Raw genomic sequence first — 15337 nt, 5'->3', positions numbered from 1 at the left:
TCCAGTAGCTCACACGTTACACACAATAGATAGAGGAAAATGTACAAATGAGCATGCAATATACTTTTTTTTGTTCAACTAGCTTTTATTCCTTCCAACTATAAATCAACATGAGCACAATATCAAGGTGAATAAAAAAGGGTCTAAAAAATGAAGACTGGCCAAAATTTCTTCGCTTTGACAAAATGTCCTGAAAGTGTCTAAAATTCAAACAGTGGTTCTCACAAAGACAGACAAGGACACACACACACACACACACACACACACACACACACACACACACACACACACACACACACACACACACACTCGCACTGCTCATCTCAGCCGTAGACGTCCGGGGCTGCTTCATGTTGTTGTGATTGACCCGTCTGTGACCTCCCTCCCTCCTCTCCGAGCTCTGCAACTGACCTCCAGAGCTGATGAGACCAGTCAGACAGACCGGTACAGCCCTCAGCACAGACACTGCCTCTGGGGCTTACACGGAGAGCGCTGTGGACGGAGGACAGTGGAACAGATACAGACTGACCTGTCACAAAGCATCAGCTCTATTAGCCCCTTACTGCTCGCACGGCTATATTTCTTTTCTGCCTTGCTCATCAGCTATAAAAAGAATGATTCGTCTAGTCTCAGTTACTTTCTCTCTTCTTCTGTCTTTGGTTTGCATTAATAGGATTAGAATAATGGCATATCACAATTGCTTTTGGCAGTACCAAGCTGCTTAAGCTAATTAAAGAGCCAGAAATGGAGAGTTTTATCTAACAATAGGGATCCAGAGGAATAGCGTGCTAATCAGACCTTAAAGACCTCAGCCTTTGGTCCCATCGAGGAGACCAGTGGAAGATAACTGGCTTAGCAGATGTAATGGGGATGTCGATAAGGCCCATAGTTATCTGGTCTTCATTGTCCTCCACATTTAGATTACAAATTCGCTGTAAAGACAGAAAGAAAAAAAAAATGAAAGTGAAGACTGGAGGAGGAGGAGCGATTCCTTAAAGCCCAGCATAGTGCAAGCTTTCCCTTCCTCACGTTTCCATAAAACAGTGTAGTTCAGTAAATACCTGAGACTCCTGAAAACTTCTGGCCTTGTCCTCGTGTGTGTTTTATAGAAAAATCTCAGAAGAAGTAGCCTGTTAATTAGAGCTACAATTTTCCCTACATTGACATGAGAATGTTGGGTCATATCAAGGCCATAATTTCCACCATAATATCCCTCAACCCCCCACGTTTTATTGTATTTCTCTACATGCATTTTGCCAGAAATGAAGAACGGAAACAGAAGGCACCCAACTAAAGTCAACAAGACATATTATCACTTTTTAAAGTTTATTGAGTGAATGTGTCAGCAGACAGTGGCCTATTTCTACATCAGGCAGATACACAGCAACATTAGTATTTACTAGGAGTTGGGACTTTGGCCAACTTGCAAATATTCCCTCTCCTTCCAACCTCTGAGAGAAATTTCAGCATCTTTAGTTGCTAAATGGTCCATTGTGGTCATCAGCTTGATGCTGCCTGTGTGTGTGACTGCTGTTCGGCGCTGAGTAGGTGGTGTACAGTGGATTTTTAGAGCTATTTTGCTGAAACTAGCTGCACATTGCGACCTGAAATTATGCTGTAGGAACAGTGAGAGTGAACCAAATGTTTTTGAAGGACAGCTAAACAAGGAGATTACAAGCAGGTCCTTTCACGTTGTTTACACGGTGTTATTACATACATATATATGAAGTATCAATTATAGTTGCACTAAAGATGCAGCTGTATGTATAGCATTGACATATTATAAACATAATGAATAAGTGCTTGTTGAAAACAATTGTGGATTCTGCACATCCGCCAGACAATGAGCAATTAGCATAAACATCCATTTGGAGCCCGAAGAACCTAGATTCAATATTAATATTTCTTTCACATTTGCTGTCCATCTTTGCGCTCCAAAAGAAAAAAAATCTAGATTTTTAGCTCCCAGATGCTCCACTTTGTTCACCAGCTCATAACCATCGCAGAGCAGTGAAGCTGAACCAAAACAGTGAAGTTACGGGTAAAATGAAATCAATGAGCTGAAACGTGATACAAAGCTTAGTAGACATGAGGAGAACTGCAGAGTCAGATGTTATTTTCCAAGGGTTTGCCACTTCAGTGACCCCTTTTGATATTAAAAGTAGTCATTTTGTCCACTATAATTTAAAAAAATACTCATTGGGGCAGCTTTAAGTATCAGGTTTGTTAACGTGCGTCTGTTTTGAGTACGATTGGTGCATTAACATTACTGGGATTAAAAACTCCCAGTGTTTTATTTGTTGCCTTGACATAACTGTGGTCATGTGCACATAACAGTGTTTTCACAGATTTGCCTTAATTTTTGCTTGGTTGAGAACACTGGTTTTTTGTTTTTCTTCCCATGTCGGATAGCAAACATTCACTTTTGTTTGGACCCAAATGCTGTGTATAAAAGATGGACATAACCACTGTAACGTCACCGTTTGATTTGTGGACAAAGTCTTGAGTTTGGTGGTTCGCCATCTTGGTCTTTTTAACCCATGCCATGACTCGAGGTGGATCTCAATGAGAACATGAGGACACTTCAAACAGGGATACAGTAGCTGCCTGTCAATCATATAAAACATAGACTACCTCATCAACTATTTTCCTCTAAACGGGACCCTAATTTACCAAATGAACGCCATACCGTATTCAAAATACGTTCAAACTCATGATTGAGAGGAAGTCACGTAGACCTCCATGCAATTTGATGTCTTTTTGAACCAACGGAGTCGCCCCCAGCTGGCTGGTAGAAAAAAATGCAGATTTAAGGCACTTCTGTAATGGTTTTGCATTTTTAGACCTGGAGGCTACGTCCATATTTTATATTGAGTCTACGGGTGGAGCAGAAATCAAAGTCCAAAGATGACGTTCGCTGGTTTCCACATATGCAATTCTAAAGCATTAGGTAATATTGGTCTGATTTTACTTTGATGTTTTACTTTCGAACTCTGGCAGACTCCTAAAAACTCATCATATCCCGGAATGTAAAATTGTGCCTTGAATCTAAATGCAGTTCTTTGGACAGGCATCCAGACTTCAGCCCTCAAAAGTGAGATACAGGCTGAAAGCAGTGCCACTTATACACAGTGTTACGTGGACAGAGTAGAGGAGGTAAAACAGTCAATGGTGTTGTAAAAGGCACAACTGTTCTTTCTTAGATTCATAACCATTCACCAAACATCAGGAGGGACAAAAACGCAGACAGAACTTCTCCTGCTCAGGGCAGAGTGGTCTGGCTTTTAGATGTAGCGCACACAGGGGACAGTTTTCAAGCATTTGCATAGAAACCATAGAAACCCGAACATAAAACTATCGACCTAAGATCCACTTGAACGGAAAGATCACAGATATAAAAGAAAAGGCATGTTGGCTTTTTGCTGTATTACGAGCCCATCTGAACAACAGCACTGCCTGAGGTGCGCTGGGCCAGTGGGTCATGAATATGTAACAGACGATCCTTAAGATATAGGCTGTGATAAAGTAGAAAGAGAGCCTCAGTGCCAAAACTGTAAAGCACATAAAGGTCTGATAGGATTCAACTTTACAGCAGTTGGGTGAAACAAGCAGAAGGCGCTTTGCCTCCGAGGTTTGGCTTGTGACATTTCCAGCTTGTTTCGGTGTCAGCGCAGGTACCTTTTATTATAATAAATGTCAGCCTTAAAAAAAAAAAAAAAGAAAAAAAGAAGGCAGCAATGAACATGTGCTCTTCCTCTGGGCAAGTCATTAACAAATGTCACCTTGTGGCTGTTTACAGTGTGGGAGTAGAGCTCTCACACAGGAGATAGGAGGAAATATTAACAGTGCACTTGAGCGTTAGTGCAGAGAGGTTTATGTAGATCCTTGAGAAACTGTGTGGGATTGAGCACAAGTGCCATATACTGCAGCATGGACGAGATATTAGTCTTGTGTTTGACCAACTGGCAACTCACATGGTTGTACCAAAGTGTTGGTTTTGACAGCAGGGCGACTCTCGAGAGACCACAGGGTCAGGGTCACATCATGTGCCGAGACAGTAGACTACTTTGCAGTGACATTGCTTGCTTGTTTACTTTCAATAAGGTTATTAGTGAAGAAGTAACACAGCAGGAACTCTGAAAAATGAGTCTACTCCTGCATTTGTTTATTTAAATTCTGTTTAGATTTGACACAGTACCGCCTCATCACGTTGTCCTGAATGCAACCATTACAAAATCTTTCAAATACAAAAATGATAAATATGAGTAAAAGAAACTAAATGAAAAAACTGTGCCCTACAAAATGACATAGAAATAATATTAATGAAAAATTATATTGGCCAATAGTGATTAACTGGCGTATAGTTAACTGGTACGCATTGCTGGGCAGAGTCTTTTGAATTTCAGAAGAATGCCTGAGAGTTAAATTTTACCCCTGCCTGCTTTGTTACCTCAAACCATTTTGTCAAATTGCCGCTAAGATTGGCTGTGCTTGATTAACTGTTGGTTTCCTGAATTCACAAAAACTGATTGTCATTGCTCCGTCTGTTCCATTGTGGAAAGATACTATTTAATGTTCATTCAAGCACTTGATGTGGGTTGTGTAATCGCAGTATAGCAGTGCCAGGCCGACAAAACCAACCTACCTTGTGTTGTGTGGAGGAAGTGGCAGGGACCCAGTATTGAGCCCAGGGGAACTCCTGTAACCAAGCTGCATGGTTCAAAAACCCATCTTATCTGATTTTGTCAGCTTACAGCATTTGTTGTGGTAATGAGCTGTTACCATGAAAAAATAAGCATGAAAAAAAATGTAAAAAAGAATTTTAGATGTCTCAGATTTTTGATATAATCACATGCACCTTCTTTATGAGAGGTCATAGGCAGTGGGTGTTGCAGGCAGATTAGCGGCATAGATTGGAAAACTTTTCTGTGGCAACACTGTTCCATGGAACAAAGTGCAGCACTTTGATTTACAGAAGTTCTACGTTGCAATTTTGTCACAGAAGCATGAAGGTCTCACATTAGTCAGACACATTTCTTAGAATTTTTCTCTCACTGTGTAGGTCATGGTTCACTCTTACGGTTTTACTGTAGTGTTGTCTGTAGGCTACTGTATTCCATTTTAAACTGTTGTCATTGTGTCCGTTTGCCACCCGAGAGGAGTTGATCTTCAGGCCCAAGAACTACGTCTCATTTCAGGGATTTGAGAGTTTAGAAAGGATCAGTTTGAGGGAACTTGAGCACAGTGTGGAATGTGCAGCTGACTTACAGTTGCCATTGGAGTGTAATCTGTGGTTTCAGTGGAAAAATATATCATCGCCATGCCACTTACATGTGAAAATACATAGTAGACATTCTCCTGTCCAATTTTCCCTCTTGACTCACAAAGTAAACTGACCTGAAAACCTTGATTAAAGTGTGGAGGAGAACTAGACTCGATTCCAAACCCACAATTAAAACAAAATACTTGAGTTATATTGGATAGGAATAGTTTATTATTATTGACCACTGTGGTAGTTGGGCGCATTCATTTTGTAATTTTTCTTCATTTTATATTATTATATACCACATGGACCTTTGTAATCATTCTCCCTGCTCTTTTTAGCATTCTGTATATGTTTCTGTCTCTGCTTTACTTCGATTTGTCTCAGCGTTTGTCACTGCTTTGCTTTCACATCACACCACACAGTCAATGTGAACACCAGGCAAGATTAATCAATAGACTGAATGGAAAAGGCTGACAAGCTCTGCTGGAGACAAGGGATGCTCAGGCACTCAGGCAGCGCTTGCAAGATGCACACACAAACACACACACATGGAAAGACCAGCGCTTTAAGGCTTCACCACAGATCTTGGACTATGTAACAGTTGGTTGCTGATAGCTCATATTGTGACTTTCAGTAACTTTATATTGTACATTTTCTCTGGAAAAACTCCAGGAGTTGGGATCTTGTCAGGGTGAATTAATAGCTCACTGAAAATGCATCGATAGACAGAAAATGTTGCAACACTATGGTCAAGATTAATAGTACACCATGACCGTTACTACTTCCTGTAATAATAATCAAAGCTGAATGATACCGATGTTAAATCACATGTATAGAATCATGTTCTGCATCTTATCCATCATTTGGCTTTGGTAGCTGGTTCTGAGTTGGATCTGTTTTGTAACCAGGACAATACCCAGGTTTGCTCTACTTTTAATTAGACGTGTGTTAGCATCAGTCATTCGTCTCTTTTTACTTTTTTGCTATTAACCAAGACCAGGTTGTGCAACATTGGCAGACTACAAGTTTCTGGTTAGCAGGGACAGTTTCTTTTTCTGGTTCAAATGGCAACCATCACTGGCAGCAGATTATAAAAACTTGAGCTGAATATAGTGGCCTGTTGTTTGGGTGGTTAAGGGTCATGCCACATGGGCTCAGATTTCCTCAGTAGCTGAATCCCACTTTGCCGCACGTCTTCTTTTTAACCCGTTTTAGACATGCACTACTTTCCGTCAATCTGATGGAATCCAAACCTGCATGTCTGAATGTACAGCAAGGTTTCCTGACGAAGATGTGACTGCATCATTTTCAACAAGGCTGAAATGTGTCGTGTTGCATAAATTGACAGACGGGCACAAGTAAATTTACTTTGACTCGGAGTGGGGTTTTTCCACATGTCAGCATCAGTACTGTTCCTAAATCATCACAGAGAGCGCCACAGAGACAGTTTGCTGGCAAAATCACAAAACATGTTTCTCATTCATTCTGCTTTACAATGGCACATATATTAGAAACTAAAATGTCTATGAAAATAAAACCTAACTGCGTTGAAGACAGAATATGTAACAGGTCAAATTAATGAGACTCACCAACAATGAAAAAAATTCTGGTTTTAATACAAAAAAACAAACATTAAGTAACACTTAACTGATTGCTAATAACTCTAAGTTATCCCTGACATGGAGACAGGATCATTCACTCTTCCATCATAAAATGATAAAATGGTTTAGGAGAATCTCCCGGTTAAACTGAAAAGCATATCATACCGATATTTTAAATGATTACCTTGACATTTGAAGAATTAAGCTTTCTTCCCATGAGTTAAATGAGTAGATTGATGCCACTTTCACATCTAAATATGGAGCTTGAGCAAGAACTCTGTCAGCGTAGCTTAGCACAAAAAATGAGGCAGCAGCGAGCTTGGCTTGGTCCAAACATTTAAAATAGAGTTCCTTCTTTAATAACCTCAGAGGGGCACTCATTAGATAGATGGATGGTGTCTGTGCTTTGCTTTTAGACAGAAACAGGCTAGCAGTTATTGTGCAGTGCTAGGCTTACTATCTACTGAGGCCTGTACTCTGAAGCAGGACTTGGCCTTAGCAAGTTAACATCTAATCCTGGGTTCACTTCCACTGATAACATCACAGTGGTCACTTATGCTGAACACCTGAGCAGGTTATGCTTGTGATATCCAATCAGTGTGTGTAAAAACACCACCAAAGCATTTTTAGAGACCACCTAGAACGCTTTGGCTTTCCTGTCAAGCCTAATTATGAGATTGCTGCGAGTAGAGCCTCAGTAAAGGGAACTCTTCTTTGCTTTATTTCTTTCCTGTTGGCTGCGTTCAGCTTTAACACAGTTGCGTTATAGAGACTGGTTAGCACTGAAGACTTGTACCTGTTGACCTCATAAGATTAGCAGCAAGCCTACATACCAGTTCGAATTATGTTTACATGTCTGTCCATTACTTGCTCACAAAACCGTTTAACACAGCCAGAATGACAGTGTTAAGAATCAGACTTAAACTGTCAAACACACCATAAGACCAGCAGCGCAATTTAATTAATTTATGTTTAGACAGAAGCAATTTATTGGAAAACACAACTGTGATTACTGTCAGATCTGCTTGTGCCATAGGGATGAACACTGATATCGGTAAGCCTATTAACTTCTGCATTCACACAGTTTTTTGCCAGCTCTTTTTCCTGCTTTGGCTGCAGCAGCTGCGTTACGTTTAGCCTGTGTTTTATCTCTTATTATATTTTCAAATTCCCTATATTGGTTTAGGACTACAGCTTCTTCTTCTGGTGAGAAATATTAAGCTCTAGACATGATTGTGATTGGTCAAATGGTGTCTACGTCACCCCTTTATGTGAACACACTCAAGCTAGATTCAGAAACTTAGCGACTTGATAACCGGCCTCATGTGACCACTTAGCCTGACTGGGGTAGTTAGGTTTAGTAAATCCAGATAACAAAGATATCCTGGTTATGTTAAACCTGCTACAGGGCCCAACGGCTAACTCAGTATTTAACCGCCAGGTTGGAAAGTGGTCTTTTTGTCTAACTTCTAAATTGGAAACAAATATTTCCCATGAATAGATAATAAAAGCAATATTTATGCACATTACCATTTCATTATGCATTTAAAGCCATCTCTTGTGCAGGTCATGGTGTATCTACAGGTTAATTAAATGAGGCTCCTTCTTTCTAAGCCGGAAAAAAAGAGGTGATTACAAATTTAAACTAGTTATTTATTATTTTACTGCCAAATGTTGTAACACAAGACTGAATTACACCCAGTAAGGGATTCGAAAGGATTTGAATATGATAAATGGATTCAGTGCTGGATTTATTCCTGATGAAATTCTGTTTAACCTCTACCATATATATCAAAGCCTCTGAGACTGAAAAACTAATATGTGATTATTTCTAAATGTGTAGCGCCGGCCTTTTATATTCCCCTAACCAGTATATTAAGCAAATTCTGACAGCCCATATAAAATGAGTCGTGGATGTGCGGCTCTGCTCTCTAAATTCCAGTCTGGCTTCTTTGTTCGACTCAGTTTATTGCTTTCTAAAGCTGGCCTCCTGCTCGCTCCGCTCTCCAGATCTTTCTCTGTTCAACTCCCCGATGGCCTTTTTCTGCCTCCCTCTCCTCCTCACTAAGTCTCTCTTCCTCATTTTTCCTCGCTATCTTTTTTTTTTTTTTTTGTCTCTCTCTCTCTCAAGGGTGGTGCCGTCAAAGCCTTGAACAGGGTGGTCCAAACTAATCCAAAGTTAAAAAAAAAAGAAAAAAGAAGCTGCTCGGCTCTCTGCAATCTTGATCTGAGCCCAATTGCAAAATAAATTTACAACCGGGAGAGCGAGGGGTTAGATGGAAAAAGGAAAGGGTAGAGAGTGTATAAACTGTGAAGACGATGTAATTAGGGGTACAGAGTGGAGCCTTAATAAGCACAGGCGGCTGGTTCATTCACAGACAGGAAAGCGTTTTTGCTCTGACCATAGATCAGTATAAAAGAGTGGAGGACACTTGATCATCTGAAATAATAACAGTCTAGACAGGTAGGTTTTTACAGTTAGGCATAAGAGGAGTTAGAGGAAAAAGGTCTACGTGGGTAGTCTCTAGTTAAAGTGGGAAGTAACCAAAAGAATTTGCAAAAAAAATTGAGCTGTCATGATGTAGAAATCATCAAACACGTCAGTGAGCTGTACACCCCCGAGAGTTCTTCTTTGAGTGAAAAAAAAAACTTAAATATTTAAATAATTATTAATATTTAATTGGAGAGTGTCTTGACACGTCTTCCTCAGTTCGTGTTGAATATGACTGATATGTAGTTTTTTTCAGATTGTACATAAGTAGAATTAAATGCTTTTTTTTTTTTTTTTTTTTAGAAAAAATGTATTATTTTGACTGTTTAGTTTAGATTTATTTACAAAGGAACACCCTACCACACGTTTGCCATAATAAATACAGTAGTCTAGCATTAAAATCTAGCACTTTAGTCCTGATTACATTCTGGGATTCATAAGAGACAGTAAAGAAAAGAACGACTAAATATGTCGAGGTGTGCTCAAAATGAACTCGTTTGTGGAATGGGATGTCCAAGCATTTTAAGACAAGCATGTTAATGGCCACACTTGATGTTAACCGCTTGGTTTGCAGTGGAGTTCCAGCTTATGGTCAACATATTTGTTTTGTGTTTTACAACCAGGAAGTAACCGATCCTCACAGGGCCCAACATTTGCTCATGTAGCTGTATTGTGCTAACAGGGCAGGACTCATAATCAAGTGCAAACATAAGGTGCTTGTTAGTGTCAGTGAAAAGACACTGGATCGTTCACTCCCCAGAATGCATCTGACAGCATCTTTCATTTGACCATCCCTACCTACTAACCACACCGGTGTCTTTAAACTACACACCCCTACTCTGTAAAAGAGGCTATCTGTTATGATTCTGTTTTGTCTGAGCCCAAATTAAGACACCGCTAATGTAAAACTGCAACTGATTTATTAGTTGTTTTTTTTTTTAATTAAGCAAAAATGCCAAACGTTTTCTGCTTCCACTTCTCAAATGTGAGCATTTTATGCACTTGTTTGTTGTACCCAGATAAAATAAATGAGTTTGTTTCATTGTGGTGACACATGTTTTTATCATATTCAGACATTCACATTTAGACGAAAACAAAATCAAGCCTCACTGAATGGACAGAATTCTCCCTGTTTTTTTTGAGGGGTAAAACAAATATGTAGAAAATGAAGCTAAATGACTAATTTAAGTGGTTCTTTTCTGTCAGGTAAATTGATAAACTAGTTTGGAGTTTGAGGTTGTTGACTTGTGGTGGATTGAGTTGTAAGAATATGGTGGTGTGAGGCACTGCTGAGGAGCAGATTGCTGTTATGAACTGATGAAAATGTCTTCCTCCGCTGCATCTGAAGGCTGAATACATTTGGTAAATGTCTATACACTTATTGATCATGACCATAGGGCTAATTTTGTATGAGTGCTGACGATGAGCGGTGGCCTGAAATGCACCAAAGCAACACAGATAATGGAAATATACGGTATGTGAAAACCAAGAAAATGTGAAATGTAATTCCATCAGTTTTTCTTTTAAAAGTTTTTCTTCTTTCCCTTGATTGTCCCCAACACAAGGCAGGATCAGTAGCATTAAAGTCATAAGAAAGAATCAGGACGGCATCACGGTAATCAGTGTATAATCAGTGTATCCCTCCTCTTTCATGCATCTAGCTGTCATCACTGTGCATTCGTATAGTCGGCTCATTTTAAGTCAGCCCGAGTCACGTCTTCGCATATCTGGAGTATATCTTCAGGACTGTGATCAGGGGGCATCCAGAGACCAGAAGACTGGGAGCTGATGAGTCTGGAGAAACATAATCACACCCACGACTTCCAACAGTGTGTGGCCACGGAGAAGAAAAACACTGGAACTGTTGCCTGGAAGACTGATGTAGACGAGTTTTCATCAACGTGGGGGGCAGAACTTCTCAAAGTAAAGGACTCCTGCAAGAACCACTTCTTAGAAAGTAAAAAGGTTTCCAATGACATATTTGCGTACCTGGATGCCGACTGGGAGAACCGGTGAAGAAGAGGTGGCCTCCGAGAACTCCCAACTCCAAGAAGAAAGTGTGAAGACGAGCCAGCTCATCATGGGGGGGAAGGATGCTCTGATTGCACAAGCCAAAGAGGGGGAGGCAAAGAAAGAGAAAGAAAAGATGCAGATGAGGGCACAGCAGAAAAAAAAAAAGAGAACAGGAGAAAATGGAGAAGAAGAAGAGAAAGAGGAGAGAAAAGAGATGAAGAAAAAAGAGAAAAGAAAGAGCAAGAGGAGAGAGATAAGTTAAGGAAAGAAGAGTTGAGAGAGAAGCAGAAAAGTGACAAGGGAAGAGGATTTATGTCCTTCTGCTTCCTTTAAACCCCCCCTCTCTCCCCCATCCTCCCCCTCTAGCCTCCTCCTTCATCCCCTCACCCTACCCTCATCCTCCCCTCTCTCCACCAGTGTTACACCCTCACAGTCAGAAGGAGCTGCTTCCTCTCCATCTCCTTCTGTCTGTGTAGGTTTACTGCAGTTTCCACACACACACACACACACACACACACACACACACACACACACACACACACACACACAGTAGTAGTAGTAGTAGTCAAAAGATGACAGTATAACAACAACAAAAATACAATTATTATTTGCAATTATCATTATTATCAATAGAATATAACATACAAAAGATACTACATTCACTACAAGTAACATTTATTATTATTATGATTATTATTATTATTATTGTTGTTGTTGTTGTTGTTGTTGTTGTTGTTATTATTATTATTAAGAATATAAAATATATTAATAAAAATGAATATTTGCTTGTTTTTGTTTGAGTGAAAGAAACCCAAAACAAAACTTGCATTTCCTGTTAAAGCAACAGAAGAGTTTGAGAGTGGAACGAAAGCATTAAAGAGACTTAAACTAATGGTCTCAAGTATTTAGAAAACACTTGTCGTAGATTATTTAAAGCAACATGTTGAAATGTCATTTTAAATGTCAACACTCATACACCTGGAAGTTTTATCATTTATTTACACAGAGATTTAAACCTGCGCTTTAGAACAACACCAGAAAACAGCTAGCTCATATCTGTCTGTCTGTGATCCATTCCAGAACGTTACCTTTAATCTGAGATAGCTTTCATTTGAATTTGATGATGTTGCCTAGCAACAGGGGCTCCCCCCCCCCCAAAGGCAGTCAAAAGAGTCACATCCCCTCAATATTCAAAATGCTAAAAATGTCCCTCCATTATATTTATTTAAAAAATGCAATTATATGTGCTGCAACAGGCAACTACACACCGCTGTCCAAAATAATCATCAGAGCACATCACTGTAGCTGTCACTAAACTTAACAAACCGCCTTTATTATTATCACCACTGGTTCTAGTGTTACGGTGTCCTGCGGTTCTTTATGTGCTTTGTACAAATGGTGTTTCCCCACGCTGCACGGGGAGAACATGGAGACTCCACACAGAAAGATCCCATCCCGAGTGTCCTCACTGGGACGCGTACTGGCGACGGTGCTAACCACTGCGCCACCTTGCAGCCCGTGAACAAACCTATAACAATAAAATGGCAAAATGATAAATGAGAATGTCCCGTATGCATTAATATCCAACATTATTGTGGGTCCCACGTTGACACTTATTTTTAAAGCCATTCTTGAGATAAATACAGAATCAGTCAGATGAATCAAAATGTGCTTTATTGGCCGAGTACGTGAACATATTGAATCATTATTACTTTGGTGTTTATTCAGCTCTTAAAGTAGACACAAAAAAAAAAGTTCAAAAGGGCTTTATTGTCATTTCAGCCACATACAGCTGTACAATGCACAATGAAATGAAACGGCATTATCCCATATCCAGAGCTAAGGTGCTACATGCAAAAAAAAAAAAAAAAAAAAAAAAAAAAAAGAAAGGTGAGCTTTCACAGGATTGAATTTCCCTTCTGGGATGAATAAAGTATTTTTCATTTCTTTCATTCAACAACAACAATGAACATTTAACAAGCTGTATGCAGAGCTACATGTGAGTTAAGGCTGAGACGATGTAAACATCAGACATGTACTGCAAAGAATGCAGTGCAGAAAAAGATCAAATACAAATATGGGAACATGGAAGTGCAATATAAACATGTGCTATTTGAACACGGACAATAACGACACAGCACCAACATATTTAACAAGATGGAGGTAGTTTGTGTGTGTGTGTGTGTGGTTATGTGTTATTTGTATGTATAAAATAAAACATGTGGAGCAACAGGTTACGGAAGGAAAGTTAGTGTTTTAATGTACTGCAAAAATTACAAAACCAAAGTTTAGTGCGAACAGTTATTAAAGAATAAATACAAAGATATTGACACTCTATAAACATGAGGTAGGTGGACGATAGTTAAAGGAAAAGAGGGCAGCATTTCTGGGATGACGTATAAACATGTATGTGATGTGGAGGGGCTCAAGAGGAAATTTTTCTGACGAAAATGCGGTGAGACCAATAAACCACCTGGGCTCATCATAATAATGAAAGCTGCAGAAATCAACGCTGTGATCAAGATTTGAACCTGAACGCCTCAACCGCTCGGCCATCACAGCTCTGTGAATGTTTCACAAGTTCCTGGGAAAACGTTACATAAACAGATATTTTCTTCCCTTTATTAGCTTGACGTAACAGCAGCTGAGTCCTGTGTGGTCAGGTTTAGGCAACGAGGGAAACTCTTATTCAGGTTGAATGTAAATGAAGGTAAAAAGTCAAGCTCTCACACACACACACACACACACACACACACACACACAGAATGAGACATGCTTAAGTCCTCCACTCTGTCTAGTCTGCATGCTTGTAATTCATAAAAGATCAGAGCTGTGCTTCCTCCAGCAGCCAGCCTCCTAATGTATTTGTAATGACAATGAAGACATGCCCTTGGAGTTTCTCCCCCTCTCCCTCACACACTCGGATTTTTGTACCCTACCGGGACTCTTTTTAAGTCTGGTCGTTTAATGTTTTCTGGCTGAGCTGTCGAGCTCCGTACCGCTGGGATATTAAGACAGAAATGCCATCGTCAGGACAGTCCAGATAACCAAAGTCTCTGCTCCTTATCCTCAGCCTCACTGCTGCTCTGCTGTCCGGTGGCCAGATGTGAACTCCTCACGTGACAGCGCTGTTCTCTGTTCACAAAAAAAATAAAAAGAGGCTGGGACTTCCAGAGAGAAGCAAAGCCCTCTGCGGTTCATCACACACCATCAAACCTTTTACATTTGTTCTGGGGGGGATTTGATTGTCAGGATCTGTGCTAACTCAGAGATTGTTTTCTTCCGATGACAGATGAAGCCCACATGCAATTCTGAGCTGGAGCTGCTGGGAAACAAAAACGAAAGCTGTCTGCCTCTGAATGAGGAGTGAGTGATGAATAGACTGTGTTGTGTCCTCTGTGTCTCCAGAAACTGTTTGGCAGCCATGAACCTTCATTTGTGCAGCTCTGGGTCTCCTACAACCGCCAGCCAATGAAAGCTGCCCAGTTTATGACCCGACATCCAATCACGGTGAGTGTTTTTCTCCATGTACTGCAGCAACACATTCAAAATAAAGACTAAAAAGTTGTCTGTAAGTGATCAACTGGAGAATCGAGGTTTGCCTTGATGTCTGAGCAGATTCATGATCCTACTAACAATACCAACACTGTTTGGACTGATGTCATTCTAGTTTGTGGTGCTTGTGTTTAGGAAACATCCAACATTCCAGAATGTGACACTTTCTTGGCAGGTGGTGAAGTTGTTAAATTCATACAAAAAAAACTTCATTTAAAAGCAAAGAGGCGTGTACACAGCAGAGACGCTTAAGTCTTTTAAAGTTCTGAGTTTCCTCAACACACGCTTTAGAAGGTATTCAGAATTCTTAAAGGTCTTAAATATTTTCTTGCCAACAGACTTAGACTTCCTTAGACTTTCTTTATTGTCATTGCACAAAAACAACAATTGTGAATCTGACAATGAAATGTC

At 40.0% G+C, this 15337-nt stretch overlaps 1 protein-coding gene across 1 annotated transcript in view; it reads left to right on the top strand.

Moving 5' to 3' along the window:
* sorl1 (sortilin-related receptor, L(DLR class) A repeats containing) overlaps window positions 1-15337 on the top strand; it is a 125646-nt gene that overhangs the window by 61792 nt on the left and 48517 nt on the right. Inside the window, exon 7 of the mRNA XM_008280571.1 lies at window positions 14780-14881. Within this exon, the coding sequence (XP_008278793.1) occupies window positions 14780-14881 (102 nt within the window). The remainder of the gene's footprint in view (window positions 1-14779; window positions 14882-15337) is intronic.

Source organism: Stegastes partitus, unplaced genomic scaffold, assembly GCF_000690725.1.
Source record: "Stegastes partitus isolate 25-593 unplaced genomic scaffold, Stegastes_partitus-1.0.2 Scaffold199, whole genome shotgun sequence".
Lineage (NCBI taxonomy): Eukaryota > Metazoa > Chordata > Actinopteri > Pomacentridae > Stegastes > Stegastes partitus.
This window is presented reverse-complemented; position numbering and strand designations above follow the sequence as displayed.